Raw genomic sequence first — 21,411 nt, 5'->3', positions numbered from 1 at the left:
TAATGAACTGTTTTTTTTTCAGCAAGATTGAATATACAAACATATGCGACGCGGAAATAATTACAATAAATGAAAGCATATGAATATATATTCACAAATAATTTTGTGAAAATATAATATTTACAGATTGAAAAAGCGTGATAGAATGATTGAAAAATGCGGATACATCATCAAATACTGATTATAAATATGAAAGATACACAAAGAATAAGTACAAGAAATAACAAATTTCAAAATAGCATGGATATTATATTCCACCGGATATAAAAATAGATAAAAAACTTCATAACTTGTCTGAACAAATAATAAATGAATCATTTTACAGACAATGGAAACATGAATTTCAAAACAAAGGCAAAATAGAGCCAACCTGACTACCCTAAAAAACGCTGTAGGTACATGAAAATATCAAATATGGACAGAAGACACATACCTACTGAGTATTATCAGAATCAGAACAGCGCACTGTACATAGTTGCAAACATCATTTATTTCGTATAGGGGCTAACGATTATCCAAATTGTGAATGAGGACAACCCAAAACAATAAACTACATTCTCTAAGAATGCCCCCTTCTCGGACAAAATATGTATCATATATTCATTAATAACGTAATAATGTTTACGGTTAGGGTTAGGTTAGGTACAAAGTGGGTGGGTCTATTCGATTCTACACCGCAACCCGCAAGGGTTTATTCTGCCTCACACCTATTTACACTCGGCCAAATAAACCCAGCTTTTTAACGAAGCCGATTCGTTTGTATGGTGAGTGGTCTTTCAGGTCAGATGGTAAGAGTACGGCTCCATCGAACTCTAAAGACTTGATACGGTCTCCACCGGGGCAGGCCTAAAGTATATGCTCTTTTAATGAGGTGGTCGGATAGTCAAGTTGCAAGATTCCCACCTTGACACCTACGACAACCTTCTCATATGAGGGTTTTTGCACGTCAGTTACACCTGACGATGCCTTAGATTCAGCCGTGTAGGGCTTTTTCGCCTCTGGTTTAGGTGAACCATCACTTGAGCGCAAACGTTTGCTAACTTGCTCATGGGGGGTTTGTTCCCCTGCCTGAGATAGATTCTGCGTACGCTGCTCAAGAATTTGGTGCAAGGCGGCTTTATAAGGTACCCAGCTCTTGGTAAGACGACTCAGTCATTTCTTCACTTCACCACCAAACCTTTTTTTTTAAGATTCAGTTGTTGGATCATGAGTTGAGGAGTTGAGAAACTCTCGCTCTTGAACTAAATTTACAGGGAGGTCAGTTGGAGTCGTAAACTCGACATCCATCTCCTCTGTAGACTCGCTCCTGAATTAAATTTACAGGGAGGTCAGAAAGAATTTTTAAGTTTACTCTGTCCATTAAAGTCCCACGAGTAGCTAGGAAAAGAAGGTCAATCACGGCAGAGCCCCGCATTACCGTGACAAGAAGGTCTCTCGAAGGTTCCGTAGAGACAGCTGATAGGCTCAGTGTCATTCATCCTCTCGGCACAGATACACACACCTTAGGATTGAGCCATTGTTGGGATGCCATTCAGTTAGGGAATAACAGAACCACAAGTGATTTTGTTATTCCCGTATCCAGCGGGGCTACGTGGAAGCAGGCATCCGATGGCCGGTTTGCTCAACCCCCACATCCCAAGCCAATGCACTCGCCGAAAACAGCATGCACAGTGGTTCAGGCAGTGAAAGATGAACAAGGACAGCCAACCCGCCAATGTTTACGGTACTTAAGAATCTAAACACAAAAATTATTAAAGAAATAATACGATTTATGTTACATAACCAATTAAAATATAGCAAAGGGAAAAAGATCCCTTTCCTGAAAAAAATCATATCCTATAACCTTGCTTGTACCTTATGAAAAAATTCTGTACTTGTGCAAGGCAAACTGTATTCTCGGACGAAGCTATATACTGCTTCATGAGTGACATATAATAGGAGGAGAACTGGCCAAATGCGCCTGCCCTGAGGCTATGTCCAACAAAAGAGAGAGAGAAATATTATAATGGAAACGAACAGGATAATCTCACTCTCTCTCTCTACTTTTGTTATTTCATTCAATTCAAAACAGTTCAGGAATTGACTGGATGATAAATATTAATATGTGCAATCTATGAGAATTGAACTTATGACTTTCAGATACCAGCCAAAAAATAAAAATTCTTCATTTACAAATAATATATACATTTTATCTAAGGGGAAACATAGGGAAAACCCAAGAACAAGTGGCACCCTCACGATCCCGCCAAAAAGGCAGGATAGTGGAGAGCATCTCTCACGTTTTAAGTGAGAAGACTAATTGGTTTCTTGTGAGAACTCAGCAGTTGATCTGCAAACTTTCAAACAGCTTGAGGTCCATCAAAGATCGCATTTGCTGACCTTCGGGTTCATGACTGTGACTCATGGAAAAGGGCGTGCCAAAAAACCAAGTTAGAACTTTCGTTGTTCAATTCATGATTATCGGATTTTCGTCAACGCTTTTGGAAATGTGTTTGTGTCGCCTCTCCAAAACATGCATATATACAATTATCATAAACTGTAGTTATTGATGAAATCGTTGATCAACGTCATATCTCTTCTATATTATTGAGCTTCTTGAGAGCCTTAGAGATCTCTCCCCTTCTCCACCATAACGAAAGGGCTCCGGTGACTTTCGAATTGCTCAAGGAAGTGTTGTGGATATATATATATATATATATATATATATATATATATATATATATGAGGTGAAGTCATGTCTGTTCAGGTGCCTTTGACATCTTCGCAGCAGACTGTGTATATATTCTAATAAATATAGTTTGAAAAAACTAAAAAACACGTTTTTAAAGAACATCGAATTAAAAAGTTAAAAATAATTTTTTAAATAAGCTTAAAATAATAAGGAACGAAAAATACTAGTATTATTGTGAAAAAAGCGACGGCGCTTGATATACAAAAAATATGGCACAAAGCGCCCACGCTTTTTTTACAATAATACTAGTATTTTTCATTCGTTATTGTTTTAAGCTTGTTAAAAAAATATTTTCAACTTTTCAGTTCGATGTTCTTTAAAAGCCTGTTTTTTAGTTTAATTTGTTGTAACTCATGAAATTAGGGAAATCATCAATTTATTCTTTTCGATTCGTAATCTACACACCAAAATACGTAAGTACACACACATTTTATTTTTAAAACTGGCGGGTGCCACCTATCCCAAATTGTATGCTTTTTGATATTATCAGTCGAAAGTATGTATAATAACTATCATGAACGAAAAATATAAAATCATATCAAGGCTATTTGCAGAGTTCATTTGGAATCTTATTTCAACATAAAAACCTGCGAATCACGGCCATCGACATAACGTTATTTGTCGGTGATCATGGCCAACAAACCTGAAAAATGAATTTGACATTTCCGGTGATAAAACTTTACACTCTTCAATATGCTATTTTTCAAATTTAATTCAAAGGGGGTTTTATGGACAAAAACAGAACTGTCAACTGGCAGCCAACAAAAAAGTAAAGTGTTTTCATTTCATCCAGCGACAGCGGTTGGATTCAGCGATTACCGTCACCGTCTCATCCTCTACCACATTCAGCGGTAAAGCTGCTTTGATACTTGTTTGAAAACTGTTAAACGCAAGAATTCTCTGAATTCGATCGCCCTCTTCGATTTCGGCAACGCTGCCGAAAATGGTCAACAAAATTACATGAATAGTGCCGCCCCCTAGCATACCTTTTGACAGAGTTGCCAACTGTAGCGGAATTCCGTTACCGTAACGGATTTCCGTTACTGCAGCGGAATTTATTTGACGGTAGGGGCGTAGCGGATTTGAACATAACGTAGCGAAATTTTCTACAAATAATCAATATCGAAAAAAATATTTGAGAAGAGGCAGTGGAGAGCACTCGAAACTGACAGGTGATAATTGTATAATCGAATGCACAGTTAATACATTAAACTCTCAGTAGCTGCGTTCATTCCATGATGAAAGAGAAAACGAATATTTTTGGATATTTTCATTCATGTCATAAACCATCTAACCTCCAATATCTTGAAACTAAAAGTCCCGACTCTCTCGAGTATTATTAATTCTATGGAATAAATTATAGTGAAAATGGAAAATAGGTCATCTGATTGTAGTTCGAGCGAAAGAGCTACCGCAGTTATAATTGACAGAAACGGGACATGTATAAAAAAATACAAAAAGTCTCGGAATCAAACTTCTTCAACATTAGTTGTCTGACTCCAACTTGCAAGGATGGATTAGACCGGTCGCGAATGATCGTTTAAGAACTCAGTGTGACTATACGTACGTAAAAAAATTGATATTTTGTTTTACTTTTTAAAATCATCATTTCAAGCTAAGAAATGTTTGGTCGAAACCACAACTTTCAAAAATCAACTGCTGTAAATTTAGAAAATTAGGTACTATCTACTAAGTTGCGCGGTTGAAAATTAGCATTATCCTGATTCCTGGCAATAGTTACAGTTCAGTTTTATGGTATCTGACCACTATACCAACTACAAAATATAAGTTCTGTGGTATTTAATTTTGGATGAGGTGCATGCGCGAACTGATTGGTTCATCCAGTTGGCAACACTGCCTTGTGATTGTTTACTCTTCTGTCTTCACAAGTGGGAGGTAGGACTGATATGGTGGAGTGGGAGAGTAGAAAGTAGGATGAGTATGAGTAGGTAGGCTACAGGCCAGGCAGACAAGCGATAAGACAAGGTATAAAGTGAGGTTAAAATATATTTACATTGAAGTTATCGGTAATCACAGTTATTACTATTTGTTTTTGTTTATAGACAGATCATTTTTCTTCCAATATATCGAATTTCATTCATAGTACTTACTGAAAGTCCGGAAATAAAAATGTCTAAGAACAGCGGTGGTAGAGGACGAGGATGGTTGAATCTGAATAAAAATAATTCCTCCTCGAGCAACATGTCAAACCCGGTAGTTCCTGTTGGAAACCTATCTAATCACGTTATTCAATCCACGAATGATGAAAATCTGTTTGTGGATGCTCAAGAATACAATGACCTCGTCAACATAGTGAAGAAATTGAATATCGATGATGATGGTATAAAATTCAACCAGAAAATAAGACACCTACTAGAGCAGTGGAAAGCAGTTTGCCTCACCAGCGACGACGTGGAGTAAGTAAAGATTTATGTTTTGAAATATACCCTGAGGTTCCTAAAAACGGGCGCAACAAATATTTAGATAGTTTCCAAAACTCCATGACTCTCAACATAGGATTCCAATTGCATTTTTTTATTAAAATTATTCGTTGGCATATCGTGACACAGCTTAGAGTGTCCCATATATGTTAGTGGTGTGGGTGTATAGGTAGATGTTTTTTTTATGGTATTTTCAAAATCTCCTGTGTATTTTACCAGCATTCCAGTAGATTTAATTTTTTAATCAATTCGTTAGGTGAATTCCCTTTTGGATTTTGAAGCATGAATCTATCTCAATTGGTTCGAAAGATATAATATCTTGCATGAACTTACATCCAGTTCAAAAAATCACATCCAGTTGAGGTTTAGAATATAGTAACGTTACCACTTGATGGAAGATATGGCCTGTATTAAATCTGTTTGAAATCTGTTTTTCCGTTAACCAGCTGTCGCACCCCTATGAACGACAATCATCAGAAGTCAAAACTTGTGTGAGCTAAGGATTACCGAGGTCTTACCTTTTAACGTGTGATTCCTAACACGAGTTAGACGATAACAAGTGAAAATCGATCGTTCAGACTGGGGCTTGAACCACCGACCAACACGGCAGTCAATTCGAGTGAGTGAACAAGGCACTCACGTTGAACCGTCTGGCTACCGACCTGGCCAAATATATCATGAACAATATTATTGGATAATAAAAAAAATTTCATTCTAGAAAATATTAGGATATATTTTCTTGAATGTTTTCATGTGAATATGAATTGGAAGTTACTCAACCCTACATTGCGAGATTTTTTATTTTAAAGTAAAAACATATTTTCAGATAGAAATCATCGATAATAATCAGGGAAAAATAGTAAAAAAATTCAAATCATCTAAAACATATTTATTTATGGAAAAAAATTGTTCTATCATATTTATGAGTTACAAAGTGGTTTGTGGTGAAAAAAATCAAGTTGCATGAAATTTCATAAAACAATTATTGTTTTTATTCAAACACAAATTCAAGCCACATTTTTGAAATTTGATGAAGGTAATGGACTTGCAATGACCAGTTGAATCAAGCCTCACATCCTTTGGTGGTATATAAGCTGTGGTAGTGGAATGATGCTTTTTGTTCTGTAATACAGAAACCAGAAATTTACAATTAGTTGCTCCAGCAAATGGTAAAATAGCCTGATATACCATTTTTTCGAACGGATTTTGATTTTATATCGTCCAATGAGACTATTAATCAAGTTGACACATCCCATGTGGCGATTATATATGATGGTGTTTGTGCTGTCCACATCAATCTTTTTCTTTTGCTTCCTATCAAATTTTATCAGAGTAGTTTTAGGTATTTCTCCCATATAGGAGGAGAGTAAGCAAACTGTTTTATTGTGTTTCCAGCAGTCACACGAAATATCAACACCATCATGTGTATTCCAGAAACTACCTTGTTGCCACTCATTCACGTCTTTCTCTGGTGGCAACTTACAATTTGGTATTCTAGTTCTCCGTACTGTACCCAGAGAAAGTATTCCTCTGTTAGCCAGAGAAGTAATTAAGGGCAGACTCTTATGAAAATTGTCAAAATAAACTATGTAGCTTTGGTTCACTAGGATAATTCTACACAATTTTCGAAGTAGGTTACTAGTGACTTCTATATTTTCTTCAGCATCTGTCAAAGCTTCACTTTCATTGCCCTTTCCAGTATAAATTTCGAAGTTGGAAAATCCTGACACACCAGCAAGAATGAATAATTTGATTCACCATTTGTAGGGTTTGGCAGGCATATATTGTTTCAAGCTATGTCTGCCCTTAACGGCACACATTTGTTCATCAATAGATAAATGATTTTCGAGTGGAACAGTCGGATATCGTGCTAGAATATTGGTGATTATAGATCTCAGTTTATGCAGTTTATCGTGATTAGTTCGTCTCTTGGTAACATATTACTGTTATGTTTGAAATGTAAATAATGTCTTACTTTTTCGAATCTCTTTTCGCTCATCCCTTCCTTTATCGGAGTGAAACCTGAATTTGAGCTGTAATAGGATCTGATATTAGGCATGTGAACTATCGACATATAAATACAAATGCCCAAGTATCTATGTGATTCTTGTGCAGTAATATTAGCTGGCCTATTGGGATCTTTCTGCAGCGAGAATAGATTTGACTGGTCTACAACGTCCGCTATTATTTGATCAGTAAAAAAGCATTTGAATAGGAGTATGGGGTACTGAGAGCCATAATGTCTTGAGGTAATTCATCGTTTCCTCTGAAAGTTTTTGCAATTTCCTCCAACACTAGATTTTTCTTCCAAATTATATTCTTATTTTTTTTGTCATTTTTTATTACAGTTTTGTTTTGTGCCGCTTTTCTAGCTATATCCGCTAAAGTTTCATCGTCCGAATCTTCTGCTTCCAGTGTGTGTCTTTCTTCCAAAACAGGACCAGTGGAATTATTTCCCATTATCCTCTCTTCTGTTAATCCATCATCTTCACTGTATGTAATCCCATCTTCAAAAATTATAGGAATATTTTGAATGTCAATATCTTCTATATTATTCACATCAGTCTCCTCCAAATCTGATGCATCATCATCTAAACCATCTTCACTATCCCAAATATGATCAGCACACCACTCAGGAAGTTTTGCGGCTCATTTTTGTTTATGTACCGATATTGTAATGTGAACCGTTTTGTATCATATCTGAAAAACATCACAAAAAACATAAGATTTTTTTGAAACAATGTCTTCCAGACTCCACCCAATATCAAAAAACTCACCAAGAATAATATCTCAATATTCGTCACAATATTTATCAATATATGGATCGAAATGAAGCTTAAACAACACACCTCAACCGAATGTAGAATAAGAAATGTACACTGTGCAAAAAATAGTTTATGTGAATATTCTTTCCGTATTACGAAAATGACCCTTATGTCGATGCTTATAAAGATGTAGCGATCTAGGGTTAATAATAATGATAATTTCTTCAAGCCCAATGGCCTGTAACGAAAATAACCCAAAAAAATCATATCTCAATTGATCATGGTGTGTATTCTAGTTTTTAGCAGGTTATCTGCTGCTCTAGGTTTATCAGCTGTGGTCTGCAAGTTTTTGGGCATGATTCGTCTGCAACGAATATTTCGGTCCAATTATTTCTAGAATTTATATTAATGATTTTACCATTTTATTCACTTTTATGTTATTTGCTCTCCTGGAAATTTTCAATTTCTAACAACCACCAAGAAACATAAACATTTTCAAATTGACTACATGTTATTCGGTATACTCCTGGTATACTTAACCCATTACCGCCCAGTGATACCATACTATATCGACAATCTGCTGTTACTATTGGGGCTGGCATTCCAGGAAAAGTAGGTGAGAGTCAAATTTTATTCTCAATTTGACTGAACCATAAATCATTCGTCACACAACTATTGCAGGAGAAGTTGTACCGCCGCAGCAGTTGTGAATACGTGTTTTTATTCAGACATTTTTCAATCTCGAAAAACCATTGACATTCCTTTTACATAAGTGAATATATTCCATTGACCTAACTATTTTGTCAAGTATAAGCATTACAATATATTATGAAAAGAGAAATGAAAATTTCTATGTTTTTTACCATTTTTATTTGTAACTAACTAACAAATAAAAGTGGTAAAAAAAATAGAAATTTTCATTTCTCTTTTCATCATGATCTCCTACAACATAGTAACGGCTACATCCATCAATTTACAATATATTATGTTTGAGGTATTGGATCTAGAATCGCAATATTTGTGTGTACAGTAAATACACGTGGCTTTCTTATTCTGTTTAAAACTGAAATATTAGCTGACGTTCTGCAGTTGAAAAGTTTATTATTTGGATATAAGATTGGTGGTGAATCTGTGGATCCTTTCATCACATTAATTTCGAAAATACCAACTCCGAAAACTCCTTTTCAAACTATTTCACTGCAATTCGTTCAGTATAAAGTGTTTTCTTGTCTTGGAGAGAACTCCTATCTCGTTGTCCTTTTCATTTGTATAAAACAAAGGACCCAAAAAAGAATAGGCCAGGAGAAATAGTCAAAAGTGATATGCTTTTGACACCAAGGAACCATGCAATGCTTCAAGTGTGATACAAAGAATGCACTTTACATGTGCTGAGCTTACATCTTCTGAAATAAGATGTATGCAGCTCCAAAATAAAAGAGTATTGAAGTATTTTTGCAACAACTGCTAAAAAAGGCTTGCTTAGATTATTGCCAATTATGAAAAAACAAATTGTAACTCTTGAACAAAAGATGAATGAGCAAACTCACTACACTCGAGCATGCTAAAGCATCTCCAGCTCAACAAAATGATTTCGATTCAGTGGTTCATGAACTGGAAAAACGCGAAAGGAGATCCAGGAACATAATGATGTACATCCCTGAGTCCAACGCAGTTACAACTAAAGCCAAAATTGATGACGATAATTCTGAAGTCAACGATATTTCACATGCCTTAGATCAGTTACATATAAAAAAAATTCGTTTTGGCAAGCACACTTCGTTTATAATAATAAATAAAAATTAATCATTCATAAAAACATTCATGAGTACTTTACTAGGAATAACTCGAACCCCATTCTTTCTGCACATAGATTAAGAAATACAGAAAGAGGTCCACGCTATATGGCCATCAAATTATACAATCATTTACAGAGAAGAAGGCAGACGGCATACTTTTAAGAATCTAGTTTTCGATTTGTTGTGTAACATGGAACCATATTCGGTGCATGAATTTTTTATGGCGATTTCATGACGATTGCAGAAAACAGAAGAAGAATAGATACTAGTATTTAGTTATCAAAATTTCCATAATCTTAACAAATATAGACATGATATATGCGATAGTATTGTTGTAAATCATGCCCGAAAGAAAATAACGCCGGCCGCCACTGGTAACCATTAACTAAACGTGACGTAGCTAAGAGAGTGCAAATGCACAATGTTTCCTGCAGCTCTAGAAGCAGCCAGAATAATGCTACTGATTTCAACGGAATTTCGGCGAAATTTTCTGGCGCATTCGATTACTATATATAAAGGCTAGCCACGAGGATATCGACACAGTCAAATGGACGTTACAGTTATAATGGGACTGGATAAATCCGGAAACAGCAAATAAAATAATCACAATAACCTCATGATTATCATTGTTTTTGGGTTGTTATCACTGAAAATATATTTAAATTAGTAAAATAATTATAAATAACACAAAATTAATAACCATTAATATTTTTATTCACCTTTAATTTTTTTTCAGGAAAAGTTTTGAATCTATTTACCAAAATTGCTTGAGGGATGAAGATCTGGCCTCCAAATTAGTTTACATGATATCATCGAGATCATTTCTATCTCAAGAAGTTCAGAATAAAAATATTCGGTTACTTTTTCTAGCAAAACTACAACAATATGTTGATGGTGAGTATTATATATAGTATTGAAACAAACAAATCACGACTATTGATATTTTTGAGATATTGAAAACCATTGATTGATACAGAGTGAATTGAGTTCTCTGTCGATCCCATAGATGGCCTCTTCATAAGGAAAGATATCATCAACCTCACTTACTCAGGCTCATCCTTTTAAGACAGTTGAGTCCAGCAATGCATTTGTGGTTCAGCCAAGCACCACTGATGAAGCTTCACTTCTATTTCCAATGGAAGGTATACAGGGCGACAATAAAATTATTTTATACGGCACCATTCAGTTGTTTTTGGGTCAAGAAATTTGACATTCAGGATGAATGTATAGCTCTTTGGAGTCAACATTTCTAATGAAAAAAAAAATTGAAAATTTACTTTGACTTTACTGAAAATTAACTGATGTCAAGAATTTTGAAGAAACCCTGTAATCTTTTTTTGGCTATTTGATGGATTATACATTTCTCTTTCCAAAAATGTAACACAAGTGAACATTTTCTTTGAAAACGGGTTATACATGCCATTTTCTCCAAATTCAATGGCGTAATCAATGAAAATAATGTCATACAACTTGGCGTGTGAAACAGAAGATTGTTTCTCAGTTTTTAATTAAAAATTATGAAACGAAATTTTTCAAATTCTAATTTCTAATTTTTTATCCCATGATTAACTGAATAGCACCATGTACATTGTCACCCAATGTGACCCAAGAAATACAAATTAAATATTCAATGAACTTCTTATATTTAAAGGTAGTTATTTATAACAATTACCAAATTTTATTGAAACAGTTAATAATAATAGTATAGCGTCGTCCAATCGCTTTCCGAAGCGGAAGGACGAAATCCCGGCCTTGCGATTCGGAAGATTGAACGGCGTGTACACAAAATGGAGGCTAAGATCACGTCGGCGAGACAACACGCGTTTCGTATCCAATGTGTGATGGATTACAGGGCGGCCAACAGGCCTTTCACGCGCCCACAGTGCGGCGAATAGCCGTCAAACTATGACGTATCCATCTTTAAGTCAAGGCGTGCTGCTGACCACCAAACAGCACTGCCTTGATAGTGTACGAATGCTAGTGGCTGCTAAGAAGTCACTTGTGAGGCGAGCGAGAAGTATCGCGGAAAACCTTAGGTTCCGCGAGAAATCTTAGGTTCCGCGAGAAACCTTCTCGCTTATTCCAAAAGCCTCCTCGTGTTATGGATAATCCGCCAACCGCTGATCATGTGGAATCCTTCTGGGAGGATATCTATGATCACCTGTAGCCACTCAAGTTAGACACTCTAGCCCTAGCACAGTTCGAAGCTTTCAACAGCCTGAGCTCAATGAACTGCGCAACCCGATAACCTCGGATGACATTCGAAGAGCTCTTGTGGGTTCCAAGAATTTTGCTGCTCCAGGCCCAGATGGGCTAACACTTATTGGTGGAAAAAAACTAACAAGCACCCACCGCCATCTGGCCAGAGTGTTCAACTCATGGAGGTCAAGGAGTGCTGCTGACTTTGACTTAAACTATTATTCAAATGCCTATCGCCTTATTAGATTGTTTCATGTACCGCTCTGTCACTTGTACTTGACTGTCTCCACAGGTGAGTGGATCGTGTTTATATTTGGCAATCTAAGGCCGTAGAAAATTCCTCAGAATTCCATCGAAGCCAATGCGAAGACTAGCATAATCGAGGCTGCACGCGGCCTTGACCAAGTCACAGTTGGTTTACGGCTACCTGTGGTGGCCGGCGTTATGTTCTTTAGCGCATGATTTGCAGCAGTATGTTTGTTTCTTATTATGAAATTTAATGATATCACCCTTATTTGGGATATCTTCTAAAAATTAGTTTTATTTTGAAATTTTCCTGATTTTAGTCAAAGAAAAAGTATACTATTCAACTCGCAACAAATGGTCATTACTTGCTAGAATGATTCAGGATGCAAGTTGAAGGCGAAAGTAGGAAAACTCCATTTTTATGATTTGGAATGAACACATTTTTCGCTAGTTGAAAAATATACAAGAAGTCATTTTACTGTTTAATTTGAATTTGTTACATAGAGAATTATGTGAATGAATTATAATTAGTCGCTGTGAATAGTTCCTGCACAATTATCTAATAACTTTATTGATTTTCAGGCACTGACATTCTACATAAAAAAACAAATTCAGTAGGTTTTCGAAATTGTGTACGGATGTTAGGAGATTTCTATAACAAAGGTCGGATGGCAAATGGTGATCCTTTCCCATTCTTAGTAGCTCCATTGGTGGAAAATCTCCAATTGCTTCTGGAAAGTGGTCAACCCCAAGACTTACAACTATTAACAACACAGGTAAAGCAATTTGATTTATGAAATGTCCATATGTTGTGGTTGTCAAATGAGGTGAAGTTGTGCTTTATAATGTTTGTTAACATTTTTAGCTTTTCATGAATGGTACTTCCATAAAAAAGGAATGCTTGGAACAATACAATAAGCTTATGAATGACATAAGACTTATGCTCATTTCAAACAATGAATTAACAAAAGAGAGTAAGATATGGTTGCTGCTGTGTTTAGATGGTTCCAGTAACAGGTTTGGACTGCTTTCCTCAGAATTGTATACATTTTACCAGGAAAATGTGGGAGAAGCTTTTATGGCCAACATACAGGTAAGAATTAGCATGCAGGATATACAGTGCATTAAGTTTGAAAGAGTAATCAAATCTGCTTCGAGGAAGGGGTGAATAGTGTAATGCCTTCTCCAATTTTAAAAAACTAATCAATACAGTTTATTGTATGATTTTCACTATAAGGGTTTTACAAAAAACCGCGACACGTGTTTCGCTATACAATAGCGTCTTCATGCTTGTATGATTGTATGATTTTCACTATAAGGGTTTTACAAAAAATCGCTTCTTCAAGCACGAAGAAGCTATTGTATAGCGAAACACGTGTCGCGGTTTTTTGTAAAACCCTTATAGTGAAAATCATACAATAAACTGTATAATTGATTTTTCAATATGGATTTTCATCAAGTATCGGCCAGTTCTATTCAATTCTCCAATTTTGATGAAATTTTCAGAAAATATTTGAAACAGCTTCAGAATACTAGGAAATGAAAGAAGTTTGTGTGTCAATGAAGGAAAGATACTATGTACATTCAGATTAATTATTACTATCTTTATTTTATAATAGTTGAAGATTGTTGTCTGTCTTCAGTAAGTCAAGAGATAAAAATAATTTTGAAGTCACAAATAATCTAGGTAGAAATGAATTTCCCAGTATAAATTGAACAGTAACCTGTTTAAGTTTGTCACTTATAAAGTGTAGTTATTCACGTTCATGAATCTGAGGTCTAGGCCCGCCGCTAGCTGTTTGACCGCTGGCGCGCAATACCAAGTATGTCGCCCTACGACTTCATATGCTGAGTTGGCTCAATATTAGGTCTTCCAGTTATACTTATATCAGAGTCAAATTATATCAATATCTTCAGGTGATGTTTATCATTCTTTCCCGGAATACCTCTGATGAGAACTATCGTTTGTTTTTCCTCTTCCACCATAGTAAATGACAATATAGCACACTTGTTTTCTACCTAAAGCAACATAGTATATTATTATCTTTATTTTATTATCCTACTTATTTTATTCATACTAGAAATTTATTGTAAAGTCAACTTCAGATTTTTTATGGCGGTCAAACCCCAGTGTACCTTATTTATTTTTGATGAGTCGTACAATAAATAAATGCAAGGTAAGTACTTGCCATGATTACGATTCCTTTGCACTACTGTTTTGCACTGACAGATGATACATTTGATTATAATCAACACTATCAAAGTTTAAATATCAATAATTATTCCTAGAACCACCTCCGAAGAACTGTTAACAACATAATTGAGTACAAGTACCTACAACCTACCAACTGAGAAACGAGCTCAGAGGGGATTCCCCCTGCCTGTCACCTGTCATAGGTTACGACTATGTATACTTGTACCGAATTTGCGGCGCCTCCAAGCGGGGGGCGAGAGGTTCCACCTGCTGACAGGCGACCGTTTCATTGCATCTTAGTCTTAACAGATGCCAGTAGATGGCGATGTTGAAGCTTAGATTGCGCGCCCGCCGGTCGGGACTTTTTCATGCAATGCTTTTGAATATTACGTCATTAGGTGATGAATCACTCGATTTGCCGTCTCCTTGGATGTGCCGCCCTTGAAAACATAAGCTTCGTATGACAACTGACACGATAAATACACAGAGTTGCCAACTTAAAAAACTATTAGGGTTCTGAATAAAATCTTTATCGTGTAGCGGATAAAATGAATAAAATAAAAACGATTTTCAAATAGACAATATACACATTATCTACATGTGAGAACTGATACTAATGACGTACATAGAGTAGCCAACATAGAAAAAAATACTTGTGCTCCGAACGAAATCATTACCCAAAGTGGTCTATTAAAATTTAATAATGATAATAGTTTTATTTCCCACCACGTATTACAGTTAAAAATGTCTTATAATGAAGATATGATTAACAAAAAAAAAAGAAAATTTTTTTGACACATATATCAGGGTGAGACAGCAGTGAGAAAACGGCACATTGATTCAGATAGCAGCAAATACTGCTTCTATTTTTCCATCACGACCTGAAGAGATAAAGAAAGAGGATTTCACAGCGTAATGACTAATTTGATGTCAACATGTTTGAAATGTTTTCCAAGGAGCGATAAAAATGGAAGGGAAATAGATGAGGGAAAAAATGAGAGGAAAGAGAGAAAGCAATATTTGTAATGTAGTCATGACTTCACCACTGGGAATTAAATGAATATTGTTTAAATTCAAAACGAAATGCTGTTGGCGATTATTCTAAAAATTTACTGTTTACTTTGAAAATATTGTTGATACAAATTGCTACAATGTAAGAGAAAGAACGTCTGTATATTTCTTTTGTGGGTCTAGGTATAGTAAACACTTTCTTGAATACTTTTTTTTATTAAGTCTCTATATGTTGAATACTTTTTTGTATAATTAGTTGTGTTTTGTTTTATGTGAATGATAAGTTGACATTTGTGGTATTATTCTTCATCATAAAACCTCTAATATATAATCAACAAATTCTTTTTATGACAGTACTGTTGTTTATGATTTTCTTGTAATGTAAGTAAACTTTTTTTACAACTATTTAAGAATGACTAGTGTTGAAGAAAAGAAGGTATTGTGTCAAATGAAATGTGTCATGAACTCTTTTCTGAAGATACTATGTGCTGACTAGAGTCAGAAATTTCATCAAAATTATTTTTTCTAAAAATACCTAAAACTCTTAACAATTTTTTTTTAATATGACAGCGGTACCGTCCGATTTACGATCGAAAGGTCATAAGTTCGAACCCAACTTCGATCAGATATTTCTCTCGAGAACTTATCTTGTTGAAGTTGGGATGATTCTGCAATGTTACATGGCTGACTGACTGAAAATAGCCATTATGCTCCCTAGGTTGTTTGGGGAGTTGTTAACATTGCCTAACCAGAACACGAGGCTAACTACCAAAGCAGTCGAAGCCTTTGACACACCAAAAACTAGTTTATTATTGTTTTCACCTTCATTTTCAAACCGTACATTATTATTTCAGGGAACACCTTCTGTTCTGAGCGTGCAAACTACCCAGAACAACAAAACCCTTGACAGCTACCAGAGCAGCGTCAATGTTCTGCAAGTCACGAGCCCTATAGAAACCTCCAATGACCAATTACCTCAGTTTTCTACTTCAGATATGAACAACTCGTCTCTTGGCTACTCCAGTGGTTTCATATCTGATACCTCCATTCAAAATTCGTCTACGCATTTTAGGGATGCACCTCCTAATTCAGGAAAGCATGGTCGTCCAATTTTAGGCATTGGCGCGAGATTGAATAAGAGTAAGGGTAGCAACGAACCCAATTCTACATGGAAGGAAAGCAGCGGATGGACAAATAAGCCAAAGGGAGTGTGGTCAGACGGTAAGAAGGGCTCCAAGTCTTCCAAGGGTTGGGAGCATGATGATAGGTTCGAGAATGACTATAGTTAGAAGATGATTGGGCTCCGTATGGGTGAGCATGAAGAAGGAAGCGAAGCAGTCTTGCGATAATTTCGGGGGCTGCTGTTTTGCTGAGGGGTTGGATTTGACAGTGAAGGGGCAGAAAAAATGATATGAGTAATTTTTCTTTGTTTTCGTATAGTTGATCTGAAATTGAGGAATTGATTTCCTGGAAAAGGCTCTCTGTTTTGTTCTTCAAGTAAATGACCTAAACCTGTTTTTGAGGAACATGTTGATCTTCCCTTTGAGCTTCATAAATAACAAATCAGTTTCATACACTTTTAGCTCTTATTAGGGTTGTGACTGGCCCCTTGTTTTTACCTAAACTGATTTTATTGAATATATTTCAAAAACGGTGAACTTCTGGTGGATATTTAGTTTTTAAAGTAGCATTTTTTTGTTTTTTGAGTGATGATGAGTCTCATTTCACACTCAATTATTAATTGAAAAATGACTTGGACACTCGTCAAATGCTATTATTTTATTTTTGAATTCTGGTACTTTTTAAAGCAATTTCAATTGCTCAAATATAGCTGGAACGATAATAAACAACGGGAATAAGTAAGTAATATTGATTTTTTATTGTGGAATGTAAAACGCCAGTTAGATTTTCAAGTAAATTATGGGAGGATTTCGAGTTAATTAACAATTTTACATTATTTTTTGGAATTATTGATCATCAACTTCAGGAGGTTAATGACCGGTTTTTCCTGTCCCTGAAATCTTACCATTCAACTTTTTACATGGTTATTCAGGAAATAGTCCTCAATTATAGCCCATAGTTTACCTCAGGGGGCTCCAACCTTTTTTACTCAAGGGCCACGTTGTTAATTTTTGGGGGATAGGCGGGCCAGCAATATTTCTGGGCTGAAAGTCAAGCCCCTCCCCCATACACCCAGAAATTTATATAATTGAGAGCTCAGTGGTGGTTTTTGAGAGTTTATTGCGTTAGTTTTTTCAAGTTTTTATGTTTCCTTATATAACTTTGTTGTTGGCTAAAAAAATGTCTGCGATAAAGTACAACAGCGCTAAGCTCTCTACCCTTACTCATACAGTCCGTGACTACTTATAATCGCTCAAGGGTTGACCGCTACTTATTTACAGTCAGTTTTACACTATTTAGAACATAAGTGACAAGTGAGAGACAAGTTCTATTTTTATTTAAAGGTAAAAATGCTTAAAAGAAATTATATTATCCGATGAAAATAACTTTTCAGTATGCTAATTTTCCGCGGGCCGGAAAAAAAACTGTTCGCGGGCCGTAGGTTGGAGACCCCTGGTTTACCTTATGCTTTCGTACTCTTTTAGTTATTTATATTTTTCAAGTGCAAGTTATGTAACATTCTGAACAGGAGGTTAATGATTGGTTTTTCCTGTCCCTGAGATCTTTCCATTCAATTTTTTACATGGTTATTTAGGAAATGGTCATCAATTATAGCCCATAGTTTATCTTATGCTTTTGTACTCTTTTAGTTATTGTTCTTTTTCAAGTGTAACATTCTGACTATAAGAGATATCCCTTTTATCTTTCATAGTTTTCAGGTAATCTTTGTTTTTTTTGTTGACTTGAAAATAGTTATACTGATATTTTGGGTTAACATTTTATTTTGTTCATAACTCTTATAATGAACAAGAAAAAACCATTTGTGATATATATGGAGAATCACGAAGTTTTATCTACCTTCTTTACACGGGTTACTTTGATAATACTGCAATTGAATAATTTATTATGTCCTCCAGTTTCATTTCATGATATTTACAATTTGTGAAGATCATGGAGTGGGTAACATCTATAAGAAACCATAAACAAAAACTGAATGATGTATTGAATGAAAGTCATTTTTTTGAGGAAGTTGATTGAAGTTTTTGTCAACTCTTTTTGGATTTTTGCACATTCCATAATCTGAAAAAAAAAAGATTTATAGTGGAAATCTTCATACAGGTGTAGAAAGGGCAATATTTTTTTTGCGTTGTCATGTTTCACCTGGCTCTTTGGAATGTCTCTCATCAAGGGATTCTTTTGAAGGCATAATATTTATTGGGGACTTTGAAGATGAGGAGGGTAATGAACGGAAGAGTATTATTACTTCAAGCTATGTAGTTTGGTTTTAGGAACATGGATGAACACAATTTATATGTATTGTCCATCTCTGTGCTCAGAATAAGTTCTTGGGCTTTCATAATAATACTGCTGGAAGTGAAAACTCGTATATTCCATCAAACAAACATTTTTGTTACTTTTTCAGTTCACTTGAAGGCTTTGTGTTTCTGTTGTAATTATTTCTCTGGTGTCAAATAATTTGAAAGGTGAATATATATTTTGTGAAAGTAAAAAGCCAAAAAGGTTTTGTTTTTTATATCATAATGGGATTTTTGAAAGGGTATATAGTGGAGTGGAAACGATGTGTATTCTGAGAAATACCTCAGACAATTATCAGACATGTTCATCATTGGGAATAGGATGAAGAAAATAACTTTTGTTTGATTTCTAATAAGTTTTCATTTTTTATGACCCGCTTTGGTTTGTTAAACCATTTTCAAGTAAAAACCGGTTGTAACAAAAAACTTTGTGGAAATCAGAAAAGAGTTATTTTTATATTCTATATTCAATATGAATTTCTACAAAATAAATAAGTCATCAATCGAACAAATTTTCATTGGGATTTCTAAAATTGGAAACGTTTCTCAAATTTTCGTTTGAATTGTTTTCACTATCATGAATTTTTCATACTAAACTAACAAGGTATACATGTAAACTAACTTTCAGAAAATTCGTCCAGATTTGATTATGTCATATTCGGGTATGTCAAGGCGAATTAAGAAGACTAGATTTTGAATAAGTTTCCCATACTCAAACTTTGAAACATATTCTTCAACTTCGAAGAACACCTTTTAATTTTGCAGATAAAACATTTATTTTTTCTATTAGTAAATGGTACTAACCAGTTGAAAACAATTAGCCACCATCGGCTGGCATATAAATATAATGCCAGGAGAGAAAAAATAAACGAAGGTCAAAAATCCCTAAAATAGTTGATGTATTTCAATCTGCGAAAGAAAATACTCAGAAAATGCCACAAAAACTAAGATTCCTCTATAAAATTATTTTTATTCACTATGTGGGTGATATTGGAACTGTATATATTTTTGTTTTAATGGTTTCTCTCTTTTTCTAATTTTTTTTTTAATATTAGGTCATCCACAATTGAGTTTCTACTTTACTTCTTTTTATACATGTTCATATTAAAAATTTATTTCTGATCTCACCTAATATTGTCAAAAAGTTTTGACTTTTAAAACCATAATTTTAATGAAAATTTAAAATGTAAAATGGTGCAGTTTTCATGGAATTGCAAGAAACAGCATGGCATTCCATTTTTTTTTTAATTTCAATTCTCACTTGAGATTTTATAAAATATTTTTAGTCATAGTAAAAACTGTATCTTCATCATTTCTTCACCATATTTTTGTTTTTTTTTTTTTCAATAGACACTTCCATATGGTGTGTTATTAGTAATTTTGAATATAATTTTATTTATAAGAACATAATCTTTCACGGCCGGAGTCACGATTAAAGAGTACGAAATGGAACATGAAGTACCAAAGGTTTCTTCTGCTACTGTGGCAGACATCATCAGTGGTATGTGCGTTGACTTTGAGGAAGAATATTATATCTCGAGATATAACCTTCGTCCCCGCAGTCAACACACATACCACTGATGATGTTTGTCACAATAGAAAATGAAACTTTTATGGCCTACCTGCTCGGATTTTGTTTTCTTTAATTAGGATTCTCTCTATTTATATTTACTATTTATATATTGGTAACAATTTAAAATGTGTCTGAATTTGTATAAGAGATTTTTTTATTCCAACTTGGAAATCCAAGAAAAACCTGGATTTCTTACAAGGTTGTGTTTAATATTTAACATTTTACTAATTTATTTTTAATTTATATTAACAAATTTTGTGTGGTTCCTATATGATATATTTCTTCAATATTGAATATATTCTTGTGACTATGATTCACTGCTGTAGATAATTATTATTGGATTTATGGAAATGTGATTTTGAATAACCGAATCGATTGAAGTGTAAATTAAGGATAAATAATATTTGCAAACGTGGAATGGGTAATTTTACTTACTTTCTTTCTGTAGTATTTAAGAATATCGGTTTTTAGATGTACTTTTTTTAAAGATTATTACCTAGTTATTTTAATTTTTGTATATAATGTGTGTTTTTTGTATATAATATGGTTTTTATTTTTTTTATTATGTTATTTATTAGGAAGAAAGAGTCTAGGAAAATAACGGTTGAGAGATTTGTTGAACTGGAATTTTGTAATATTTCATATTATTAATTTGTCATTAACATGGATGGTTTTTACACCTGTGTATATGAACAAATTGATATCGAAATTGACTAGTTACAATTTTTCAAATGTGATGATATTCATGCTATGCATAATTATGTATTTTTTTTGCAATTATTTCATTGTCCTTTAGATTGTAAGAGAATTGATAATAGTAAACTTTTTTACTACAGATTATTTATTTTTTATTGCACTTTTATTTGTTTTCTCTCACATGAATGGCTGAATTGGTACAAATGACATTTTATTGGTACAAATCAATGAAAGTGCTTACTCTGCCATGAACTACTAGCTACTCTTAATCGACAACTGACTGTTTTCAGGCAACAACCTATAACAGTTGCTTCAATTTCTC

At 34.5% G+C, this 21,411-nt stretch overlaps 1 protein-coding gene across 2 annotated transcripts; it reads left to right on the top strand.

Annotated features, from left to right (window-relative positions):
- The first annotated feature begins 4,607 nt into the window (after nucleotides 1-4,607).
- On the top strand, nucleotides 4,608-21,228 carry LOC111503334 (uncharacterized). 2 transcript variants are annotated; one of them, XM_074186167.1, is made up of 6 exons: nucleotides 4,608-4,717; nucleotides 4,795-5,148; nucleotides 10,470-10,627; nucleotides 12,761-12,954; nucleotides 13,044-13,271; nucleotides 16,238-21,228. In XM_074186167.1, the coding sequence occupies exons 2-6, from the start codon at nucleotides 4,862-4,864 to the stop codon at nucleotides 16,670-16,672; spliced, it is 1,302 nt and encodes a 433-aa protein (XP_074042268.1). In that variant the 5' UTR covers nucleotides 4,608-4,717; nucleotides 4,795-4,861; the 3' UTR covers nucleotides 16,673-21,228. The 2 variants fall into 2 exon arrangements, with proteins under 2 accessions (XP_074042268.1, XP_074042269.1); XM_074186168.1 differs by having other exon boundaries at nucleotides 4,692-4,724.
- Nucleotides 21,229-21,411: the final 183 nt, after the last annotated feature.

This window comes from Leptinotarsa decemlineata, unplaced genomic scaffold (genome assembly GCF_025532065.1).
Source record: "Leptinotarsa decemlineata unplaced genomic scaffold, Ldec_3_MD MMD2_tig00078422_RagTag_RagTag, whole genome shotgun sequence".
Taxonomy (NCBI): Eukaryota; Metazoa; Arthropoda; class Insecta; order Coleoptera; family Chrysomelidae; genus Leptinotarsa; species Leptinotarsa decemlineata.
Note: the sequence above shows the minus strand (reverse complement) of the source record. Positions and strands in the feature narration are given on the sequence as shown.

Coding starts and splice junctions, on each gene's coding strand:
- LOC111503334 (XM_074186167.1), top strand. CDS start 4,862: ATGTCTAAGAACAGCGGTGGTAGAGGACGAGGATGGTTGAATCTGAAT. Junction 5,149..10,469: donor CTCACCAGCGACGACGTGGA/GTAAGTAAAGAT, acceptor ATTTTTTTTCAG/GAAAAGTTTTGAATCTATTT. Junction 13,272..16,237: donor CTTTTATGGCCAACATACAG/GTAAGAATTAGC, acceptor TTATTATTTCAG/GGAACACCTTCTGTTCTGAG.